Source organism: Chaetodon auriga, chromosome 3, assembly GCF_051107435.1.
Source record: "Chaetodon auriga isolate fChaAug3 chromosome 3, fChaAug3.hap1, whole genome shotgun sequence".
Classification (NCBI taxonomy): domain Eukaryota; kingdom Metazoa; phylum Chordata; class Actinopteri; order Chaetodontiformes; family Chaetodontidae; genus Chaetodon; species Chaetodon auriga.
Window position 1 is genome coordinate 20,549,276 of NC_135076.1, and position 25,226 is coordinate 20,574,501.

General features: G+C 45.3%; 1 protein-coding gene across 1 annotated transcript in view; it reads right to left on the minus strand.

Annotated features, from left to right (window-relative positions):
- Positions 1–21,634, minus strand: part of trabd2b (TraB domain containing 2B) — a 62,785-nt gene extending 41,151 nt beyond the window's left edge. The window contains exons 1-2 of the mRNA XM_076726628.1: positions 21,026–21,634; positions 17,809–18,378 (exon numbers count right to left, since the gene is read on the minus strand). Coding sequence (XP_076582743.1) covers positions 17,809–18,378; positions 21,026–21,139 — 684 coding nt within the window. The 5' untranslated portion in view covers positions 21,140–21,634. The remainder of the gene's footprint in view (positions 1–17,808; positions 18,379–21,025) is intronic.
- Positions 21,635–25,226: the final 3,592 nt, after the last annotated feature.

Below are 25,226 nucleotides of genomic sequence, written 5' to 3' on the forward strand. Positions count from 1 at the left end.
TAAGCAATGTCCTGCGAGCTGTCACTACCCTCAAGTGTTCAAGATCTTTTGTCTGCTCCCGAGGATGTAAGTGAGCAGCAAGTTGGAAGGCAAGTGAGGACAGGCCTGAAGGAGGAACGAGGAGTAGAGAGGAAGAGGAGACGCAATGCTTTGCTGTCTGGCTCTAGTGCTGCGTTGAGGGCGTGATGGCTTGTGTCAGTTAACACCCGCGCGGTGCGTTTCTCCCGCCGTTGCCAAAATGGTGGACGAGGTGTCTGTGCGTGTGTAAGTGCATATCATCATGTGCACTGTCAGTGTCAGGAGTCAGAGTGTCTGTAACTGTGAAGACACACACACACATAAATAGAGCCGAGCGTCCTGGGATGGATGACACAGACACATGTTTATCATTGAGGAGATTGGCTGGATTCCTTTCATCTGAAAATGGCTGACTGTTCCCTCGCTCCCAGCCTGACCCCTCGGCTGCCTTTATCTCCCCCTCGCTCTCACTTTCTCCTTCGCTCTCTCTCTCTCTCACACTCTGTCTCTGTGACCTATGTGATTTGTATTTGCCTTCTCTCTCTCTCTCTTTCTCCCCGGACGATTTCTCTTCAGTGCTTTCCTGCCTCTCCTGTCTGCCTCTGACCTCTTGTCCTTCGTCTGACTTTACACCCATTTTAGTCCTCTTCATGTCTTTCTTTCTGTCTCTCTTTCACTACCCTCTGACCCATCTGCTTTTCATCTGAGCCCACATCGCCGGAGCAGAGAAAGCTGGCGGTCGATGGAGTTAGGTGGGGATGGGGGAGCCGCATCCTTTATTGCTGACTGATTGATGCATGTGGACCGTCTGTGTGTTTGTGTGCGGCGTAACACCCATCGTCACGTGTGTTTATGCGGGCACATTCCTGCATGCGTGCGTGTGAAAAAATAAGTGCGTTATTAAGCTGCACCGGGGATGTTTGCCTTCTCATAATAAATGCACACAGATATTTGGCACACTCTGACACCACCACCCCACCCCCCCCAACCCTCACACACACATATATACACAGCAGTTCTCAGTGCGATGAGCTGTCAGTCCCTGTTAGGCTTGGCATTCTCGTTAGCACGCGGTTTGGATCCCCTTTCAGAGGAACTGAACTCGGGACCTTTTCCCCCTCAGTATTCCAGAAAGCAGCGAACAAGTAGGAAAGACAGACAGGAAGTGAGAGCCAAGGACCTCTCATGATATCGGAGAGTTTGTATTTAATCATGTGTTGAAATATGCTGCGTGAGTTTTAAATTCCCAGTGTTCCTAAACAGTTTCAAAGCCCGTGCCCAAGCTCAAATAATTGCATCTTCATCTAAAGTGCTGCAGGATCACCCCTCGGGTATATCAAAGGCCAGCTGCGGGAGAGAGAAATCAAGCTTAGCAAAGCACATTTACCTTATGAATAACTTTACCTTAAAGGTTCAATTGCATTCCTTCCAAATGAGCCCCCAAAGAACTCATGACTGATTAAAAGGAATTTATGGAGAAATGGAGTTGCTTTTTACGAGAGCCAGATCAGCAGGTCCTCCTGGGTGGGCAGTGCTTCCCCAAAAAAAGCTGAACCCAAACCAGACACCGTTCCAAATGATTTCATCCACAATCACTGCCGCACCGACGACTGCAACCTATCCAAGATAAGCACTTCTTTTTTTTTAAACAAAAAAAGAGTGAGATAATTGCTTGAAGCGGAGGGGATTGTCCACCATTTCTGGAGAAAATTTCTCCAAAACTTGGCACCCTCCCAACCAGAAAAACTCCCGCCTCTGCGGTCTGCACCATCCCAGGTTAGCCCGAGTGAAGACGGATGGAATTCCTGGAACATCTTGCAGACTTAAACCAGACTTCACACTTTCTGAATTCTTTGTTTTCCTTCAGAGACGCTGCTGATGGTTTTGACAAATAACCCGTCTGTCCTGGGGGAGTGCGGTCGGGGTGTAAGTGTAGGTGAGGTGTGAAGAGGAGCAGCTTAAATGCCATATTTGGTGCCACAGGGTTCAGCAGTTTTGGGGCCTTGGGGGGGGGTGCAGCAGTTTCAGGTTTGGTCTCTGCGTGCAGGCAGACCACAACAGGTTTGAATGGAAGGAATGAGGACAGAAATGTTCGACTTCAATATGGATTCTGCTTTTTGTCAGTCAAATTTAAGAGTTCTGTCTTTGCTGAATGAATTGCCTGATGTGATGCAGCCCCAGCTTTTGCAAAGCTTTTGGCTTCTTACATGAGTAACAGAGAAAGTGAATACTTCAAAAAGGATTAAATAGAACGTAACACACACACACGCACACACACACACCCACACACACACCCACACAAAAGAAATACCAAAGTCACAACTCAGACTGTCCAACGCAACAGATCGGACAAAGTAAAAAAAAAAAAAAGCTGCAAGACTCTTTGTTTGATTCCCTTTGAAAAATATGAAAAAGCACTTTTTAATCCCTCCGTTTGTTTTTCTTTCTCCCCTTTCACTACCTCCTGTAATTTCGCTCTTTCTCTTTCCCCTCCTCATCATTCTCATCTTCTCTTCCCATGGTTTCCAGGGAGCCGTCCAGCTTTTGTTTGAGTCAGGGGCCGTTTTGTGTAAACAGCAGCCGGGTTGAGGTAAGATAGTGAAGTTCGTGTGGTTTATATGACCTGACCAGTTTCTTACATCAGTATTCCTCCTCTGACAAACACGATAAAAATGGATTTATGCTCTCTGTGGTTTTATATTTATATTTATATATTTATATGTATATATGTTTGGACTGATGCAGTGCATCGCTATTCATTGCATATGCTGATTTTATGACACCAAGGCCAATGAACTGATTTCTAAAATCCTTTGCTGTTCAGTCATAGAATCAGTGCTCATTTATTGGAACCTTTTGGACACGCAAGTTTGATTTCTTCTGCAGCCGCAATAGACTCCCTTTATTTGGCTTAACTTGCCTCCTTGGCAATGCAGCACAAAACTAATCCATTACATGCAAGTGACAGAACACACAAATTACGTGCTGTGCTATTTGTAGAGCTAGCATTCCATTTTTTTTTATGAAATCCTATTAGTGGAGGCCAAAGGTCATGTCTTTTTATAAATATAATAAATGTTTCTTGCAGGCAGCCTCAGCATTCGTGTACTTGGAAGCGCAAATAGCCGAATGCAGAGAAATGGACGCACACACTGTTTTTTTTGCCATTAGTCTTTTAAATCACCGATGCTCACAGTAAACAGTCGTATCATATGTCTCCAGAAATTGGTCAGAGGACAAAACAATGAAAGTAATTTTGTGATCATTGCACTCCTACGCTGGGCAAGGCAGAGCTATTGTGGTGGATGGCTTTTGTCTTGAGGCAGCTGTAGGAAAATGTAAATCAGTGCTGCAGTCATGATCAGCTTTGTCAAGGCCAAGACCAAACAAAAGTCGAGGCCAAGTCTGATGGAAAAGAAGCCCATACCCTCCTTCTGACCACTGCCACAATACAGGGTGCAAATTTGCAAGGATTGTTACTGATAGCGTATTGGGCTTTTTATTAAGCTTGTGTTGGAGACCATTCCTCAACAGCATATAAATCTAATGTGAGTGAGTGCATAATCAATAGCCAGCTGGACATTCATCTATAGATCATGGAGCAATAAAGGCAATTACGCCTGTGATTTCCACATAATTGAGACTTCATTTGTGTCAGTCTCAGGAAAAATAACAAGACCTCAAGAAAAATATGGAGACGCGACCAAGATAAATGAGGCTGGAGACGGAGAAAAGACCACAGCTTTAAGAACTGCCATCAGTAACGACATGAGATCCAGACTGCGCTCGAGTCTGCAGAGAGGGGAGTGGTGTTGCAGTAGTGGTCAGCTGGGACCTCTCGTCCAAACATTGTCGTCACTCTCATCCTTTCTCCATCCCTCCCATCCTTCACCATAACCCTTCATCCATCCCAATAAATACCCCGGCTGTTAGCAGGCATTAAAAAGCCATTCGCACTGCTCTCAAGTGCTTGGGTTGGCCGTCACCAGAGCTGACTACAGAGGCTTTGAGGTGGCCTCTCTCTCTCTCTCTCTCCATCTCTCTTTCTCTGCATCTCTCATACGCTCTCCCCTTTGCATTTTGGCAAGCTGATAAAATAGACTTGTGTTTCCATTCCAATACTCACTCACTCTCCGTGAGCTCTGCACAAAGATCTAGCTTTTGGCTGTCAACAATGGCACGCATGCCTGCTCCGTCTGTCTATCAGGCCTCCGTCAGCCGCCCGAGGCGCTGACACGATTACCTGAGAGAATTGACAGCAGAAAAATCCATCAAAAACATGGGATTTGTTCATGTTGATCCAGAACATGGCTTGGCTCACTCTGCGCTCAGTCCATATTTTTCATATTATCAGATTGTGTAAATTTGCAGCGTGACATAAGACGTTGAGGGCCACATCCGTTAGAGACCAGTGGCAAGGAAACATCTCTCTGGAGCCCTTTCACCACTGGCGAAAACAGACCCTCACAATAAAGTCTGGAAGAACAGGGACAGATGCCATGCATGACAAAACCACATTCCACTGTGAACTGTGAGGATGCAGCCAGACAAAACCAGTGGAAAAGTGACCTCTTAAAAAGTGATTTGCAAGTGCTGTCGGGCTTCACGTTTGATTTTAAAGTAAAAACATCTTCTTCTGTTTATCATTTGATATCTTTCCAGAGAGACACTGTGGACAAGGAGTGCATATTTTAATGGTTCGTTATCAACTAAGATGAAGCCAATCAAAATCTGATCCTTTGTTTACTGTGTTCTACAACTCAGCCTGCTAGAGCTGCAGCACAGCTCTCCTTAATTACAGCTGGGCGCTTCACTGCGAGGATTTCTCTCCGTGTGCACGAGAAAATGAGTGCGAATATGCAGAATTATTTGCACTGGTGGCTGACTCTGTTATGACACCCAGGTTGGCAAAATACATGGATTTGCTGAACTTCAGTGATAACAAAGCTGTTATTTCTCCTCTCTTGTTAGAGAAAAGCGAAAACGTTGAAGTGGCATGTCATATCACCCTCCACTAATTAACGTTAATTCCATGAGTAAGTTGATGGTAAGCCAGAATACAACTTGTCTCATTTGTCTGCAGCCGGCGTCTGTTATCTTGCTTGGATGGTTTATGAGGTGAAATCTCGCATTGTGTTTTGTCTTTTTCTCTTTGTCTTGTCTCTCGAGCTGCTCGTCGCGTCAGTTTCACGAGTGGCATTCCTCCAGTTAAACGTTCCTTCACATCATATCAGTTTATAGTTTTGAATCAGGACCTTCTGCGGATGGATATATATTTCAACATTTGAGCAAATGTAAGCATGGGATCGGACTCTGTATCAGCATATACCCAAGATTCGAGGATTTGGATAGGGATCAGATTTGACTGAGTTTTGACTTTGAGAAGGTCTGCGGATTTTGCCGCAAATTGCAGCTCATGTCTCACATCTTCCCGGGGGGGGCGCCTCACAGTCTGAAAATCTCCGCCGTAGACCTTAAACATGCCAACCAACAAGGATCCGTCTTCCTTCTCCCCTTCACCAGTCCTCAGTATCAGATGCTTTAGTTTTGTTTTTTAATATTAGTATGTACATTGTTCTAATTATCATATACAGAGTTGACGTACAGAAATTATTCCCAAACCCTCAAAAAATAAAGCTTAAGTCAAGGCTGCCATTTTAGAAAGTGCTACCAGAGAACAAGCATACTCTTAAAAACGTGGTTCAGATATTTATATCCTGTACTAGAAAGTGATAAAAATGTGCACAACATAAAGGAGTTTGAGTCTTTCAGGGCAAAACATGGTTGCCATCCACACTGGGTGGTATATTATGGGATGCTGTTAGTTACTCCATGGCAGGTGGTTTGGCACAGAGCTGACAGGGGCATCAGAAACCAATAACTGTGCCTGCTTACACACCGACTTTCTTCAGCCAAGTTAAACACACATATCGGTCTGTTTCCAGAGTCGATTTCACTGAGAACACGACTGTACTTTAGCGTAACGGCACGCTTTCTTTTCTGCATTTGAACACTAATAATTACATTTTTACAGTGAAGATGTGGATTGCTTTGTGATTTGGTGATTTGTGCCAATTTTCGGTATCAAAATGTGATTATTTTTGATGAAAATATTTTGATGTCTTTTCAGAATACCTTGACAAATCCTCATAGAAATCACACAAACAAAAGAATAGTTTGATGTGTTCTGAAATACACTTCGCAGTTTGCTTTCATGCTGAGAGTTAGATGAGACATTTGATACCGCCCTCATGTCTGTGAAGCTCCGTCCAGCAGCCGGTTAGCTTAGCTTATTTTAAGGCCTGGAAAGTGAGGAAAGCAGCTAGTCTGCAAATCCGCCAACATTACAGCTCTCTCAGTTGGTTGCCTGGCAACATCATGACGATGCCAAGACTCCAGGAAGTCACTTCTCGCAGCCAAGTAATAGTCTGGCGTATAACCCCCCCGTGAAAACCAAAAATTATTGTCTTTTTCACACTCAAATGTCACACAAATGAAGTATAACATGTTACTTGGTGAGCTTCAGAGCCAGCCTGTTCCCCTCATTCCAGCATAAGCTCAGCTAATTGGCCGCTGCACATAGTATAAAAGTGAATGAGTATATTTCCCAAACTGTCAAACTGTTGCTTTAAAACTCTATCGACACCCCTTATAACATCACAAAGGTGTAAGTTAGTGTGTGTGAGCTACAAACGTGCTGTGAGAAGTTTTAGAAATACCAGTGTGATCACACAATGAGCTTCTGTTCAGCGTGTGCAGCGGTGCAGCAGAGCCAGGCTTTACAGCAGAAACCAACACTTGTATCCTCAAGTGTCCTCAAACCGCACTGAACCTCTGGAATATTTGAGTAGAGTGCAAACATGATTTAATTTAGCGAATGCAAATGAAGCATTGAAAATCTGTCTGTCGATGAATGCGTCCGTATTCAGCGTGCATAACTGCACATAAAGACCTGCGCTCTAGACGCTCCCCGCGTGCCCACGAGAACAAATTTGTCTGCGACAAAGTCAACTTCCCCACCTGTTCACCATTAATATAGGTTTTACTCCATCAAACCATTTCCCACACAATCCCACATCTGTGATTCACACAACACACACATTCACCTCTGCAGGCCCTCAGGCTGACATGTTTCCCTGCTAATCTGTTTGCACAACTCTGGTGTGACCACAGACCCATTACACGTCGTCACATGATGCACACCCACAAGAGAGAACGAGAAAGAAAAATGAGAAAAGAGCCACCCACTGAGAGACCCGCTTTCTTAATTTTTTTCCCCCCTCACCCCTCTTTTCTCCCCCACGGACCATGTCCCCCTTTCTCCCTCTCCTCCTGGCTCTCTTACTTATCCCATCCCCTCCATCTCCAGCCCTCCCACTCTGTTTGTGGCTGTAATCACAGCTGCCCATCATTTAGGCTCTCCCTAAACAACAGCACCCCTCAGAGACCACGGCCCCACTACGACTCTCTAAGTAAATTTGATTTCTCATCTCATTTACATTCCATAAACTCTGCCATATGTTTGATATTACATTTAAACTGTTCCAGTGGACGCCGAGAGAGTGTGTGCCTTGGGAAAGGTGGAGGAACTGTGTTGGAAAAACTGCACTGCTGAATGACAGGTGAAATTGGTCATGATGTGAGAGGGCAGGAGGGGGGAAAAGACAGAGAAACTTCACAGCAGCATCCTTTTTTTTATTGTTGTCTTTTTTATTTCGGCGCAGAGGAAACTGTCGAGTGCAGAAAGTGAAAGATTTCCTGTGTTATTGTTGCTTTTGCTCTCTCCCAGTACCACCAAATTGAACAATTTTATTTTCCTCTCCTCTTTCCTGTCTTGCTTGGGTGGCTTGGGGTTCCTCTGCCTCCCCCCGACTCCCTGCTTGTCCCTGTTCCTCCACTTCTCTTTCTCGTAATCCCTTTTTATGTTTCTTTTTTTTCTTTTGGTCCTTTCTCTCGTGGTAGGGATTGACCAGGTCACACGTCAACAGCAGGGCAGCCAATTTTAGCGTTATTTTTTTTTTTTTAATATCCCTTTTACGTGCCAGATGGATGGAATTTTCCCATAGGTCTATAGAAAGAGTGCCAAACAGTTACATTAGTGTACTTTTCCTCACTGTCCTGATATACTTATCTTATGGTGCAAAAAAACTCTCCAGCCATCCATGCATTCGCTAAACCGCTTATCTCGTTAAAACCGAATTTACAAAGACTAATTGACTCAGGCCTGTGTCATTACAAGGAACTGAAGAAGTCATGTTCAACAGCAGTGCAGGGGGGAGTTGGGGAGGGGGCTGCTGGGGCTTTAGCCAAAGGGATGAGGTCATCCAGAGGGCAAGGACGAGGGCAACTGGCTCCCTCAGTCAATCCGGCTCAGAGAAAATTCTGGGAACTCTAATTTGAAAGGTGAAACAGAGGCCTGACTGCACAAATGCCTGAAATCCCCTGAGCTACTGAGGGGACATGGAGGTAAAACAAATTTATTGACCAGGAGCTGAAGGATTTTCGTGAAGGCTGCAGTAACATGAGACCTATTGCACATGCAGGTGGTCAGCTGCTGGTTTTTAAATGCGGGTCCAATATGTTGCTGTTTTAATCCGCACTAACCTGGTGTGGCGTTGTGGTACGGCATCCACATCTAGGTTTGTTTCATGAAGACAGGCTCATGCATACAATCAAGGAATAGATCCTTCTGTTACAGTAAGGAACAAGAATAAAGAAGACTCTGAACAGATCTGCAGTGGGAGGATGAAAGTATGTACAGGCGATAATATTTTTCAAATTGGTGTCTTGCCTCAGTTTGACCTGTGAAGTTCTGTGTTTGTGCTTTCACTTATCTCTGTAATCTATCCCCTGCAAAACTGTTTGTGCTGGTAACAGAGCATCTGTGCCTCAAGTCTTGGTAATGGCACTGGAGCCTGTCTCCTGCCGCTTGTCTGTCTGATTGTCTGCCTCACCTCCTGCCTGCTTATTTACTCAGCGATCCTCAGGGCTGTGCCTCACTCTGTCTTCCTGCTTCACTTCTTACCTGCCTGTCTCTCTGCTGGTTTGTCTGTCTGCCTCCTTCAACAGAACGGTATATTTAAGCGTCCATCATTCGGTAAATTATCGGGATAACCTTTCAGGCACTGCTAGTGATTTTCACTGATCACACATGCAGCTACATTTCTGTCATGCATCTTTTCACACATGCCATGCCAATGCCAAATATGGGACAAGGGACTGTCCAGCAGATGGCGATAATACAACACTGATGAATGCCAACCGCCATTAAAACTCAACAGAAGAAACTGCAAATAAGTCACGAATTGAAACATGTCATCAGCGGAGTCTTGCAATTGGTTCGACCAATATTTACATTTATTGCTTAGGTGGCCTCTAGTGGCCATAGTAATTATTACAGGAGCAAAATAGGAAGTCAGGTGATGGTATAAAGAGCAAGGAAGTCTGCATATGGAGGAAGGTGGGGTGGACGGATGGGTCGGACAACACAGGATACCTCTGTTCATGTCCCACGTGAAACTGAAAGTCAACATCACAACAACAGTAACGTGCTTATTTTAACACATGATCTCTTCCTAAACCTACCGAAGTAGTTTTGGTGCCTAAACTTAAGCAAACTGCAACCATCTTGCAATGTTAGTGACGTGAGGATGAAGGACGTTGATACTCTCCAGTGGTGATATATCTAATTTGGGAATCATTTTCAATCAACCTACTGCATAACTTAGATATGAGGATGTGCTGGATGCAGCATTTTCCCTGCAATGTTGAGTTGGCAGATTGGCAGTACAGATTTCCCTGAATATCGATCCCTGCTCCCATTCACACGACCCCATGCAGGAAATGCTCCAGAACATTTCAGGGACAGACTGCTTGTATGAAAGGGGCTTTAGATGAAGAGGTGTGTAATGACCGTCACTCCACCCAGCTGGGGGGAGATAGGACGAATGACAGGATTTATGTGCTCCATAATAAAGTTTACAAGTGGCGCCTTGTGTCAAGAGAACTGGCAGTTTTTACATTGGTCAGGGAGTTGGGGACCAGCTTCAGGGCTCTGTCATGCACACTCAGTTCCTGGCAGCAAAAAAAGCAGAAGTTACGTTAAGTGTTAACGTAGCTATGTTTTTGAAAAGGCATAAAAACATTTGTTTACAAGGCCAAGCAGGAAGCTCAACTGGCTCCTGCTAAGACAGTGTAATGTAAGTGTAATGCAACCCCGGCTCACCTCTCTCAGAATCAGAGAGATGTTTTACTTTGGGCCAGTTATGTCAGTGGTTGAAGCTTTTATGATGCTGGGAGTACTGACGGGAGTACAGTCTTGCAGACCATGACTGTTTGACATTTGCCAACCATCTTGACTCAACACAAATAGTGCTACTCAGTGTCCGATTGTTAAACCATGACTAAACTACATTTGACCCAAATCAACACTCTTTATATGAGGCTAGAATCAAAGTGTTCTCATACAAGACAGATGCTCGACTGTGTGAATGTGTGACACACCGAATTGCCAAAAAAATGACGTAAATGTTCCCGACAAGTCTGACTGGATAAATAAACATAAAAAGCACAACTAAAACATTATTATTCGACTTGCAGGATAATGCAAGTAAATGGAGTGAAAGTGAAAATGAACGTGCAGGTTTTTAGGGAGGGGGGTATAGCAAGGTGAGAGGTGCAGGGGTGTAGGCAGAGCTCAAGTGCTCCACTGGGTTGTGTATAATGGGGACAGGGCAGAGGGGCCAGAGAAGACGCATGGGTCACATTAAAACCAGGTTCAGTGAGAGGGCTCCACTAATGCTACCTAATCCCAGACAAGCCTGGCTCACACAACACACACACATGCACACAGTTGTTCTCTGCTGGCACCTATTTATGACTGTTGGCCAGTGGTGTGTGTGAGGTGTGGTAGTATGTGTGGCTGATGTCACAGGCAGGCCGGGACGCTGAGTTCATCTCGGACCACTGAGCTTCCGACATGGAAAGTTGCATGCCATGGCGTACTGGCAGTCTTTTTTTTCCATGTTCACCTACGCTGGGCGATTGATATGCTGCATTGTCTGGTTAATGTCTGCTGCTCGTTGTTTGTGCTAATAAACAGTATTGTCATGGCTTTGCTGTGTTTAGATTTGGTTCCTCAATGGTCTTAAAAACAGATGGTGTGGCTGGCAGATCAGTGCTCACACTCTACTACTTTGTCCCATTTAGCCCCAATTGTCTGTGTCTGTTTATGGGTGAAATTCTTGCCACTGCACTCCTGAGGAAGAAGAACTGAGGATTACACACTCATAAACCACCAAAGCAGCACATGCTTGGAACAAGATGAAGAATTATCCAGTCTGTCCTTCAAAATGACAGCATCAATCATGTCAGCAAAGGCCTTAAAAGTGATATATGTTTACGCTGAAGTTACAAATCCCTCTGAAGGATGTAGGGAATGATGGCTGTTGTCCATTATGAAAAAGTGTGATGTAGAGTTTGTGAGCCACAAACTCTACAGAGGCAGGAGGTAGTTGGATGGGTCAACAAAACGCTGGACTTTCACAAGAGTCCGTTGTTCACTTCCTGTTACCTAACAACATGTCATCGTTTTGTCATCGGCATCGGCAGGGTTGTATAATATAAAGGTTAAAGGCTACATTCCCAACTGCAAAAAAAATAGCTTGAACACCTGAAGACAACACATATTCAAAAAAGTGCTTTCCAAATGCCTGTGCTGCATTTAAGCCCCATCTTTAAGTCAAAATTGGATAAAGCATATCCTACTGAAGAATGTAATTATGGGTGATGGCGTCCAGAGAAAAGCATGAACTCCTTCACATCACAATGATCCTTGGTTTTAGCTGAGGCTAACCTGGTTAAACAAAGGTTATAAAACAACGACGTCCCAAAAGACAACAACATTCCAGAGGGGCCAAGTGGGTCTCTGAGGAAATCAGTCAGTCACATTCCTGTCTGTGATCAATCAGCCTCTGGCCCAGACAACCTGAGATTAACCTCAGCCTTCCTGGAAACTACCTGCCCTTCCCATAGAAAACAACCTCCAGCTCCATACAATTTACTGCAGTTTCCCTTGTTGTGATGAGCAAATGTGTAATATAGAGATACAATGTGTGTGTGTGTATCTTTGAGACTACCTGCCTGCAGGAAAACAGGCTCAAACACCATTCACCTCACTGCAATTTCCACTGCTGGGATGACAAAATAATTATACAGAAACAGAGAGCAGTTTAGGTGTGTGTGTGTGTGTGTGCTCGTGTAGGCGTGTGCTCGGCAGCTTTGGTCCTCATTTGAAGATGACGATGTGCAGTGAAGATGGATCCACAGTGTGATGTGAGGCAGTTACAATTGAAGCAGAAAGGAACGCTCATTTTCTCCACCAAAGGGAGAACGTGGGCGAAGGAAGGAGGGAAGGATTTGGCACGCCGAACGCTAAAGTATGGAAGAGCGCTCTGACCTGCCACGCTTAACTCACTACCTCAGCGGCATTCAGCTCAGTGACAATGTGGTGGAGTCATTACTGCAGGTCTCTCAGGTACGATGAGGAGGGATGTGACTGCCTTTGGATTCACTGAGTGGAGACAACGCATCAGGTTTATAGAAGAGCATGGAGATTACAGTGATGTCAATGTTTCACTGTCGATTAATCGAGTTAAAAAATAGAATAAAGCAAAAAAATCAACCCTGGACTACTTTTATCGTTCTTACACCATCGCTGCATGTTTTACCTCTGCTTCATTTTCAGCTTTCTTTAAGGGAAGAGTTATCAGTATATCAGTGTTGACTCAAGCTTTTTCCAGTTAAGAAAACTTAAATTGTGGCACTTTAAGTGGAGCACTGCTTGTAGCTGCACTGTACCTGGTTCCTGTCAGCTCTTGTCTGTTTTTTTTTCTCCCAAAATATGAATCCAGTAAAAGAAATTGTGATTTAATCAAGTGCACAGTGCCCCTGTTATGTCAGCGTCCGCATCCAGCCTCTCTACCTCCCTCCATCTCGCCGTCAGCCTGCAGTGTTCTGGCCAGCACATAATTGTCTAAGTGCTTCTGGATGGCAGCGGGCTATTTGGTCATTAAAGGGCCTATTAAGTCATTAGTGCAACAGTGGGACTGCCGTCTGCCTGCCGACAGGACCAGATGATCGGCCTGATACGTGTTGCCTCGCAGTTTTCCACATATTTGCGCAGGTAATTACAGCTTAGATGTGAAACACCCTCAGATGTCACACTTAAAGAGGGGATACACGTCGCCAGCTCACTTTAAAGGTAATCTCCTCCTCCCCTTCTCCTCCTCCTCCGCCTCTTTTTCCACTCGGGGTGTGTGTGGATGAGCAATGGGTTAGCAATGGGACAACCAGAGCCTCGGGACATGTCAGGGAGAGAGAAAGATAGGGAGCGAGAAGGAGGGAACAGAGATCCAAAATGAGTGAGGAGGTCAGAGAAAAGAGGAGCAGAGTGCAGACAAAGAATCGCTTTTTCCATCAGTCAGCCTCTGCGGCCAACACGTCCCATCCAACTTACACGCCTGTCACATAATGTAAATATTTGGATGTGAGTGAGGTTGGATGTGACTTAATTCCTGGCTGTAAAGATGTCCTGTTTAGGTGAACACGGTCCAAAGAACACAGTGAAAAGTATGCTGCATGATTTGATACCACGCATGAGAATCTTATTTGGATTTCAGCACTGCTGTTACTCTTTGCAACCCTTGCCCAGCCTTTGGAGACATTCACTACTCTGGGCTCACAATATCATGTTCGCCATTTACCATAAATGCTCATCAAATAATGCACAGCCAGAACTCCCTGGATCTGAACAGAGAAAGACATTCCTTCTGGATACGTGCTGCATTTTACTTTTACTGTTTTTAAATCATTTTCAAATCGCTGATCTGTGTCCTTGGGCCATATGCTTTATGAGGTCCAATCTGAATTGGAAAACCAAACACAAATGCAAATCAAATTTAATATCATACAAAGTAATACCGACTTATGGGAAACAGACTGTGTGGGTCTAAACACAGTTAAGGGTAATGTCTCTGGCCCAGACAGACAAAAATTTCACTTTATGACCGCTGCGTGTAAATTCATTGGTTGCTCTCCTTGCACCATGCACTTTTCCTTTTATATTTTCATATATATATATTGGAAAAACTCAATGTCATCACATTTCATGTTATTTTGCCATGAAGAAATACCTTGTTGTAATACTTTAGCCACATCCCCCGGCCTGAAAGTGCCCCACTGTGACCACAGCATGTGTGAAACTGCAGTGTCAGCACAACAGCAGAAAGCCCCAGCCTGACATCTTCTCTAGCAGGGGGATGGCACTGACGGTTCACTGATTGAAATATAAATGTCAGATTGTCACTGAGGCTGTAAATAGAGCTCACCGAGAGGGGGACACCCTGCTGAGAGGAAACCAGATTCTGTCACCTACCACCCTCCCATCCCCTTAAAATCTTTAGCCGCTGCCCCCTTCAGTCCTGAGGTGGCAACGCTGGGATGTACCGACAGTCAGTCTCTCTCTCTCTCTCTCTCTCTCTCTCTCTCTCTCTCTCTCTCTCTGCTGATGGAAACTCAGCCTGGTCAGAGGTTGGTCCAGGTACTCTATCAGACTGACCCCAGCAGACTGCCAGTCTCCTTACCGCTCCACTGCTCCGCGGCTCCACTGCCACCTCCCGCCATGACCCTTGACCCTTGCCCAGGAGACAGGCGCCACCGATATGATGTAATTTCTCTCCGACATGGGCCAGTGGCCTCGGCTGCAATGCGACCCAGGGAAAATAAATATGGGTGTTTATTTGGTGGGAGTGTGAGAGGCCCGTGGGCTGAAGCCTGCCCTCAAGTTTCCAAAAAGCAGCTTTGCACTAGAGCTGTTTTTGTTCCACATCTCAACTCCAATAATATACAGTATCTAGGTGAAAATAAGCCATTGTGTTTTGGTACTGTGCACCATCAAGACAATGAAGCATTGTGATGCGGAGACTGCTGAGCTACTCGATTGCTGTTTCTCAATTTGAGTAGATGCCAAAGCACCTTGCGTCTTCTGATTTATTATTTATAGATGACAGATACATTTGCGATGGTTTAATACCTGATGCATCATGATGGTAATTCGCTGATCCGCCCTTGAGGTAAGATGGTGTATAGGAGTCGCCTCCTGGAGCTGTGATTGCGCAGCTTGCACCCTCTGACCCAACTAAGCTTTCTCCAGCCGTTTCCACTCAGCACTCAAAGCATTCATAAAGACTCTGGTGCTGGCCTGCCCGCGCAGCTGTCAACCTACATTGGCCTCCAAAGAAATGGAGAAGAGCCATGCACCATCCACCTTTGTTTCCACAACCTCTAAACTCCCTCTCAGAGAGACATCCACACCTCCCTCTGATCTGAAGAGACCATAGAGAGGTCTCAGACAGACAGACACAGCTCTTGTTAGACCACAATGGTCTAAAGAGGGCTCCGGCACACTTAACATCTCTCCATCCTTCCCACGCTGCCGCCAGTATTACCACTGCAAACAGGAGATAGCTGCATTAAAACACCCGCTCCACTTCCTCCCATCCCAGAGAGGATGATCTGCTGTAGCTCTTTTCATCCAAAAACAACTTCCTCTGAGGACCGCTGCTTCAAAACCGCCCCTCTCCCAGTGATTCTAGCCCCACTGCACTGGCACCACTGGGACCAGGCGCCCATGAGAAACCTACAGTGTGACAGATGATGAATCACCAGCGTTCACGTTTCTAAGAGCCTCTCGGTGAAATCAAAGTTACAGGATATTGTAAGCAACTACTTTTATTGGGAACAAATAATATGTGGGCCGTCAGGGTTTGGAACCGTTCCAAACTCAGATCTCCCTTTAAGGATTGCTCATGTTTCAGATTAGCGTTAGTGGTGAGACGACACACATCACTCTCGCTGCTTGCTTTTTTTTTGCCTTTGCACATTTTCTGTTCCCACTCAGTCTCTATCTCTGCCTTTGTCTCTCCGTGTCTCACTTCTCTTTCTTCTGACTCCCACCCACACGTTTTCTCTTTGACTCTTTCTCTATCCATCCTTCTGACCTCATTCTTGTTACAGTCAAGCGCGGAGGAAATCAATCAACCATAGTGTTCAGATTAAATCACAAATTATTATAATTGAGAATAATGGTTTCCATGTCAGTTTCAGTTCGGCTCTGAATTGTTTTCATACATATCTGGAAACAAGGGGGTTGGACGCTCAAACGTCCAGTGGTGCTTGTGCTCTGGTGGGGTGAAATTGAAGTTATCCATGATCCAATTTTGACTGAACTTTCCATGCTAATAAAACTCTTATCTGAATTTGAACACCTGTCTTGTAAAAATTTTACCATGCCTTGTAAATTCGGTGCATTCTGACTTTTCTTTTCTCTGAATAACAATAGATTATGCTCATTTAAAATTGAATAGAAGTCCTCAGGAAACATAAACAGTGCTTTCTAAAGTTGGACACTGTCCTGCTCCTCAACCCTATTAGGATGTAATTTAAAACAGTGTTGTTTTTAGGGGCAACTGCTGTGCCTGCCACACTAAATACAGATCAGCGTTATAGAGACAGTTAAACTGAGACTACTTTATAGATGAAAAAGACAGGAGGCATGACTCCCTTTAAGATAACAAGAAAACAGCATGGGATATAACAGGCTGTTAGGCAAGCACCTCTCCTCTTCATTGCTGAGAAGCACAGTGTGCCTCGCTGGGCTTATTTCTAGGGGCAGTAAAGCTCCCAGGCATGTGCAGGGCATGCAGTGCGACTTTGACAGCGTAGTTAGGAGGTGCTGATGAAAGAGGAGAGGCTGGGAGCCCACTGCCTCTCAAATTAGCCCCAGAGCCCTCCGACCTGTCACATGAAGGCGAAGGCCCTCACAGATTCTGTTGCACTGCGCCGGCAAAGTGCACGTATGGAGCTTTTGCGTGCATACAGTGTGCCTTCGTGTGTGGTGTACCCAGCATGCAAAGCACATGTGTCTGGTTGTGAGTACTGCATAAATGCACATACTGTTTTTTTTCCTCCTTAATGCAGATTAAAGGTAGTATTAGAACATAAATTAGAACAGAGCATCTTCCTCATGCTGTTGAGGCTCATCACGGATTTCTGTGGGACCTCCCACAGTTTGAAAAATGGCCTCCAGCGTCAGTGACCTCCAGCTGATTCAATCTTTGAGTAGATGCATGCTCCCTTCATCTCTTTATCGCCAGACAAGAAATTAAATATGAATATACTCCCCATGCTCTGCTCATCAAGTAATTAGATTATTTCATTCATCTGGCAGACTCCGATTACAGCGCGAGTCCTACAGTGCAACAGAGAACCAGACAGACAGTCTGCATTAATGAAAGAGAGAACCCTCCGCTCTTCTCACCTTCTCTAATCTGTTCTGCATGTGCATTGCTCAGCCTGACACCCTTTCTGCAGATTCAGCTGATCAGTGTGTTTGCTTAGTGAGGTGGAGGGACATCCATAATCGTAAAGTTGTCTCCAGCAGAAAGGTTTTAATCACTTTTTTTTCTTCTCGTATTGTCTTTTCCCACATTCTCTCACTGCTCCTCTCAGAGACGGTGCAACACCCAGAATCTGTTCACACGCTCAACTTTTACTGTGGATGGAGCTCAATCTGCTTGTCTTCAGAGCTACGTATTGCACAATCTTACATCTGCTCATGCCCCCTTCTAGGCCTGGCTTGTCCTTGCAGTTTCTCAAGGTTTCCAGTTGCGTACAAACAGGGAATCAAATGCAGAAAGGAGAAAATAGTCAACTGTTCCATCATCCTCTTACCTGAGAGAAGTTGAGCCCGTTGAGGGGGTGACACTGCTCCTCCACCCGCTCCACTGCCCCCGTCGTCTTTCTCATCCTCTCAGCCTCTTGAGCCAAGAACAGGTCCAGCACAGGCGTCCCCCTGGACCTAACGTCCCACTCCGTCAACGAGTTGACCATCAGCATCACCCACACAGGCCTTTTCCTCTCCCAGTTTCCCGCAATGGCGTTGAACAGGTAGTCAGCATACAGGCCGCGGCCACGCTGGTCAGCAGTCATCCAGTAAGGCATCATGTGTTTGACATAGTCCAGGTGGCGTTTGAGGCGGCGGTACAGGTCTCGAGGTAGCAGGGTCTGCAGGTTCTCCCCGTGGGGCAGGAGCTGGCAGCTGGTCAGCTTGGAGATGGTCAGAGGGTCGGTCAGGTCCAGCTCAAAGAAAACATTGTGGCTGTTGTGGAAAGCCTGCTTGGACCTATCGGGGATGAAGTCCCAGACTCGAGTGTAGGGCACGTGGATGGTACCAAATAAGTAAGAAGGTGGGTGAGGAGGCGCTCGCTTGATTGTCCATAGGAAAGAGTTCATGTCACTTTGCTGTCGAAGAAGCAGAGGAAAGAGGGAAGGAAAGAAAATAAGATGGAGGTAAAGATTTTTAAGAGCAAAAGGAAACAAAAATACCAGAGCCATCATGTTAGAGCAATTCAACTTGCCTTAAAACTAAAGCTGACACTTTTTTCCTCTATTGTGGTTTACTGGCTCATAGGCTCGGGTCAACAAGTTAAAGATTGAAATACCATTTTGAGATGACGGCAGGGGAAGCATGAAGTCTAGTCAGCTCGAGGCTGTGCTGCGAGGGCTTGCTGCTGTGGTGCAGGCAGCGGGTTTATAGAGGGGCCTTCTGGGCTGTAAACAGACCCCCGTGTATTGTTGAGGTGCATACCTTGGTTGCCAAAGCCTCTTTCGGCCTGGGAAGCATTTTGAAGGCTGCAGTGCAAATATACTGCACTGAAGCTCATAAAAGCCAAAAGCTGAAAGAAACCTGCTCTCCGTTCTGACCCCACTGTGATACTTTTGTTTGTGAGATTTTTTACACCAGGCGGGGAAATCTGGTGCTGACAGCCTTTAGTACGACACTGTTTTTGTCCTCTACGCTTAATATTACAGGAAGTGTTTGTCTACTGTGGTTATCTTTATACAAAACAATGTCACAATGGAAATTAAATAATCACAGCCACTCTCAATGAGCAGAAGGCCGCGCTGCCTTTAGAATATGTTTCTTGTTAAGTGCTCTGCGAATGTGCTGTGCATGTGCTGTGACTTTGATGTTGGCATTATTCAAATATGAAAAAAGAATTAGCTTCTATAAACAATATCAAAATTCTGGCTTCTGAGACACGGTGTAATCAGGCATTTGAGGGATGAAACCCATTACTGTAAAATAAAGTTATTCTTAGAAAATGTTTACTTCAAAAAATTTAATCAAGGTTTCCTTCAGCTGCGTGTTCCAGCGATGCTGCACGCTGCCAAAGCTGCCTTTGTCATATAAAACGTTTCAAAACGTCTTGCCAAAAGCGAGTGCAGTCGTCTTGTGGGATGGTCTGTTATCATCACAATTAACTACAATGAACAGAATTTCTGGCGCAATCGCTTTCTTCCTCTGACAAAATAAATCAAAAGTGCTAGGCCTATATAATTTCAGAGCAGCGTTTCCTCTTAACTGAAATGTTTAAACACTTTGTTTGGGTTCTAACTCGATTTTCACATTGGCAGAGTCCAGCCGACACTGCAGCCTGACGGGAAAGCTTTGGACGGCATTAGATGCATTAGTGCGTCTTCCATCTCCATCACGTTTTTCAGACACGGAAACTTATAGAGCTGAACTTTTTTTTTTTTATGCATGTGCAGCATTTTGTCATTCGTTAACTTGCGACTGGCCGCTCAGGCCTGCCGCATAAATGAGGACTTTTCGACATGGAAAGTGTTGCGGTCGTGTCCTGGAGAGAGGCGAGATCCCCTCCGCTGAAGCTGCGTGGACTTTTCTGGAGAGCCTCGACGCGCAGGGCTCCGTTTTATGGGGGTAATTACTCTTAACAGAAAACAGAGACCACTGTACTGACGCATTACAAATCACATGAAGCGAAGGAGCACCAAGTCGTCAGTGATGGCTGACAACAGATCCATTATCCGCGTGATGCACTAATGAAACAAAGGCCTGTGATCTCCAAACGACTCCCTAATGATATCGGAGCGCGCTGCCAAGTGTCACATTTAAAAATGTCTGTTGAGGTCATATTTTTTTTTCCCAGCAGGGCGCGTGTTGGGTGTGATGTTTGATTTTGATTAACTCTCCTCCTTCATGTCGAGGATGCATTCAAAGAGGGAGGCAGGCTGTCAGACAGACAGGACCTGGAGCTGGAGCGCGTTTGGCTGCTCCTCACGCGAACACATCCATAATTTAACCAAAATGCCCGGTAAGTGTTTTAATAGGCGTTGCGCTGAAACGTGATCGCGTCATGAAAGGTCAAAGAGACTTTTTTTTTTTTTTTTTTTTTCCCCAAATGAAGTCGAGTCACCCGTGGGTGTTCCCCGCGCGTTTGTCACATAAACAGCCGTAAAGTTGGCGAGCGGCAACAATTTCTTCTGGCAACTGCTTTCTTTCATCCTTAAGGCCCGGATCTCTTCTTGGAGTTTAATGTATGGGCCAGTTCACAAACAGCCTACCTGAGCTGTGAATGTGAATATTATTATTATTATTATTATTATTATTATTATTATTATTATTATAGCCAGTAATTAACAGGTAATCCCAGTGGTGCACATTCACACATTTCATCCCATCTTTTCGTTAAATCATTGCACATCAGTTCATTTGTTATTGATAACAGGTATTCAAATATTTAAAAGGCCGTCACCTTTGACCTCATTACAGAGCACAGACCATAATAAATGTTAAACCATGTGACGTGTGATTGTCCTCCTGTCGTTGTAGTAGAGCATAAAAGTGTGAAATACTGTAAAATAATAGTTTAGTTTCACTATCATTTCTCCAGCTCGAAGTCACCACGAAAGAGCGCTTTAGGTGACAAGTGTCACCATCTTTATGTGTGTCTCTCGCTTCTGTAGGCTGAATATAACAGACTTGACAAACTGGGTAAAATGTTATGTATCACACTGAACACGCGTCTTTCTCGGGAGGAAAAGATTTATCCTTGACTAGATCGAGTGCCCCGACACAACTCACCGACTTTGGAGCGTCGCACTGCTTCGGTCTGTCCGGTCGGTGTGCGCCCCAGGGTGCCACAGTGTGCAGCAGAGCGCTCAGGAAGACCCAGCTGAGTCCCCGCAGACAGACCATCGTGTCGAGGTGACAGGACACTTCTGACGGGCAGCTCTCAGAGACTTTTCTGTCCCTCCTGTATGCGCTCGTCTCACTGCCCAGTCTTCGTCTCCTTTTGAAATAATAAAAAAAAAAGTTACCGGTGGCCTCTTGGCTCACATGTGCCGCTCGGCTGGAGGACCATTCCGCCCCTTCGCCGTTCCCGACGCTCTCCGCGGCTCAGCTGAGTCTTTTCTACCTGAAACTTTTTCTCCTGGCTGCTTTCAGTCGGCGCGGTTCCCGAAGCAGGAGCTGAAAACTCTTTGGAGAGTTTCCGCGGTGCGCTCCGAAAGTTTGGAGCGTCTTGACTGGGAGAGAGGGAGGTGGGACGATTTGAGTAGCCCCCCTACCCCACCCTAATACACACACAACACACACACACATCCCTGCGTGTGTGAGGAGGAGGGAGCGCAGGTTCAGAGAGGGATGCAGGTTTGCGTGAGTAAAGCCCCAAAAGAGTGCGGAGTGGTGACTGAATGTTCTTAATGATCTTCCAGCGTCCTGCAGTGGGAGCCTGGACATGACTACAAGGCAGTCTTGCTTACAGAATGCTGGAATCTGTGGCGTGCTTAAGTTTATATGGTTGCTTTTTGATGCGTAATTGTATTAGTTTTTAATGACACTAATTACGCAGTTAATATATTTATAGTGAGCTTGTGTTGCTTTACTGTATTTATTTTAGATTTCATTACTGCAGGGTTATTATGTGCTCTTGCAGCTTCAATATGTTAGAAAATATGTCTTATAGTTAGAAAAAACTTCCACCTACTACATTGTTTTCCTTCCTCTGCAGATGAAAGGCCTGATGTCTAAAAGCATTTTCTTGCATCAATCTGTGCTGTGAGCTTTGTGTGATGTCTTTTCTAAAATGTTCAGTATAATCAGGTTTCTGTAGCCCTTTAAAGAGACCTGCAGAGCCAGGTGGCATACCCACAGTTTTGTTTGGTTTGGTTTTCAACACAGTCATTACAAAGACGTAAATGAACAATATTTCATATTTTGTCATGTGCTTCCTCTTCAGGAGGATTTCATTTATCTCTGTCCTTCTCTGTTTGACAACCCTGCAGCACTACATTCATATGAGGGTCTTGTTGCAGCAGAGAGCCTCAGACCTTATATCTGTGATTAATGGTCACAAATAAACAGGTCCAAGTAAAGACAACTGTGAGAAGTGTTTTATTTATTTTCAGTGCAGCGCTCTTCTTGAGATGTGTTAGTCATGATGTGAGGCAGAAGGATCGCCGGCGTTGAGGGAAAGTGGCCCCTCTCTTTGCAGGCCACCGTGTCACTGCTTTGCTGCTCTGCTGTGACCTCGGTTATTGTCCAAGTGGCAGACAGTGTGACAGAGTCAAGTAGTGGGAAATTTATCATGGAGACCCCTCAAACAAGTGGCACCGGGCCCCTCCCCGCAGGCCAGTGGCACACAGACCTTGGACAAGCAACCCTTTGTCCTCGGCCATGTTCTCCCCTCCTCTCCACTCCTCTTCTCACCACTCCGTGCTCACTTCTGTTCCTCGGCAGCTTTGTCAGCAGCCGACTGTCCCTGTACGCTCATTGTATTTTTTCCGTTCAGATGGGGCAGATTGGGCGTTTCTGCTGAGTGTCTTTGATCAGCTTGTCTTTTAACACAGTCTCACGTTGTAAAACTGTGACACTTCTGCCCTTTGACCCTTTGACTTCTTTTATTGGGCACCATTCATCAAGCTTTTAGAATCTGAAAGGCTGGAAAGTCAATATTTCTTTGTTTCATGCAGCTGCACAATGGCCTACTTGAACGCAGCCTCAGATGGGTTTAGATTCATGAAGGCAGCATATAAAGGAATTACACAATAGAACCATGTTGATCTGATCTAATCTCTTTATCCTGACTACTCCGTTTCTCCCCTTTGCTCTGAGACAGGTGTGGGATTTCAGTTAGCGGTTTCATCTGCTCTAATATGTCCACCTGTGGACTCAGGTACTTGCTTCAACCACACTTTGCAGAGGGCTTCTCTTTGAAGGAGCTTTTCACATTCTTGGCCGGTTAGAAGAGAGCTTATGAGCGGCTGGCTGCAGGAGATTCCTGGACTGGGGCCAGCGCTTACAGCATAGCGCACATATAGCCGGGGACGAAAGAAGACTTTAAAGTTAATGTTCTGTTAGCGGACCGCAGAAACGCTCACTTACAGGACGCACATCTGGGGAGGCGTTAGACAGCGAGGAAGGCAGGTTTTAAAACGTTAAACAAAGTATATATGCAGCAGAACACTGATGCTTTCACTTTCATTGACTTTGCATATTTCTATTGAATGTGTCCATTATACACCCCCCATACGGACAGACAGGGAGAGGCAGACAGCAGGAAGAGAAAGAGTGAAGAGACCTTGTTAATGTTTGTGGCCCTGCAGCTCTGAGGATCCTGTGTCTACTTGTCCTTGTGGCTCCGCGGCTGCCTGTTGGTCTGATGTTGTGCAGAAGTCCTGCCACAAAACCCCAACATTAACTCACTGCCTCTGCCTCAGCATCATTACTTGTCTATCAGTATGTAATGACAGAGGTACTGCTTCTATTACATGTACTACCACCGCCACTACACCACATGAAAAGCAAAATATGAGCTATTGCAGAGACACAGGAACTGAGGCTGGAGGCATTTGTTTATCATGCACACAGGGACCCCTAGTGGTGTGAAGACGAACTAAGATGATGCACGGTGTGGACAAAGGTAAGGACACAGAGAGACGGTTGACCCGAGGGCAGAGAGATAGCGCTTCAAAGAAAATGTGAGCATGATGGATATGAAGGAGTGGCTCATAGCTTTAGGCAGCCGTACTTCAGAGACTGACTGTCAGACTGACTGCGAAGGCCACATTAAACACCCTCTCCGTCTCTGTCTGTTGTCTCTGCTCTCAGCTGGACTACACACACACACACACACACACTCCCTGACTATCTCCACCTGTCTCTTGCTCGGGCTCCAATATCCTCTGTCCCGCTTTGAAGATGTGGAGGAATAATATTGACTGAGTCTCTGGTGAAATGTTATTGTGGTTTCCCTTTCCGGACGTCCTGGGGAAAGGGGGGGGGGGGGGGGGGGGGGGGTAGGAGTTGGTAGAGAAGGAGGTGGGTAGTGTTCGGGGGTTGAATATGTCAAAGAATGTCAGAGGGGGGTTCAAAATGAATCTGTTTAAGAGAGTCAGAGATAAGTGGGAGTAAACTAAAACCTGAATCTCTTCAGCTCATGTTTGGTTTGTGCTTGAGACTTTCGCCCAGTATTTGTGGAAACATGGACACTGATTTAGATGATGTTTAGTGACAACAGGCCTGTATAAAGTTCTTTTCTGCATATTCTCGGCAGTGACGTCCCCTGTGGCGCGTCCACACACGCAGGGGATGGTTATCTGTCTATCTTCATCATCCAGAATGAGCAAAAGCAGGAGGGGAAAGATGAGAGGAAGAGATAAAGTGACAGGGTCATGGTCAGGGTTGTTTTTCTGGAAGCAATGTCTCCCAGTTTTTCCTTTTTTATTATTCATTTTATTCATTGTTCTGGGATGAAGTAAGGAAAGAGGGACATGATACAGATTTACATTGATTATTATTTACAGTAAGTGATGAAAGTATTTCAGTTTATTCGGAGCAGAGGCAGTTTTATATGCAGTGATGGGGCACTTCATCATCACAGAATGTGAAATTTAAGCACAGCTTTATCTCCATAGCAGCAGCTGCAAGACATTCATTCGCAGCAAATCAAACAGCAGCAGGTCTTGTTGTTGAACCATAATCATTTCAATGTAGTCCCAGATATCCAAATGTCTGTGCATGTATGAAAACAGCAGTAAATGCAGAAGTTAGCCATCATTGGATGTGACACCAGAATGTCATTTGGCAGTGCTCCTACAGATTGAATGTAAAAGATTGTATGTAATGCAGAGCTGTAGATACACAGACCGGTGACAAGTGAAAGGATTTTTTAAACTCTGGACACAGCCAGGCTGTTTCCCACTGTTTCCAGTCTTTGTTCTAAGCTAAGCTATCTAGCTATTGGCTGTCTTTCTATTTAATGGACAGACATGAGAGTGCTATC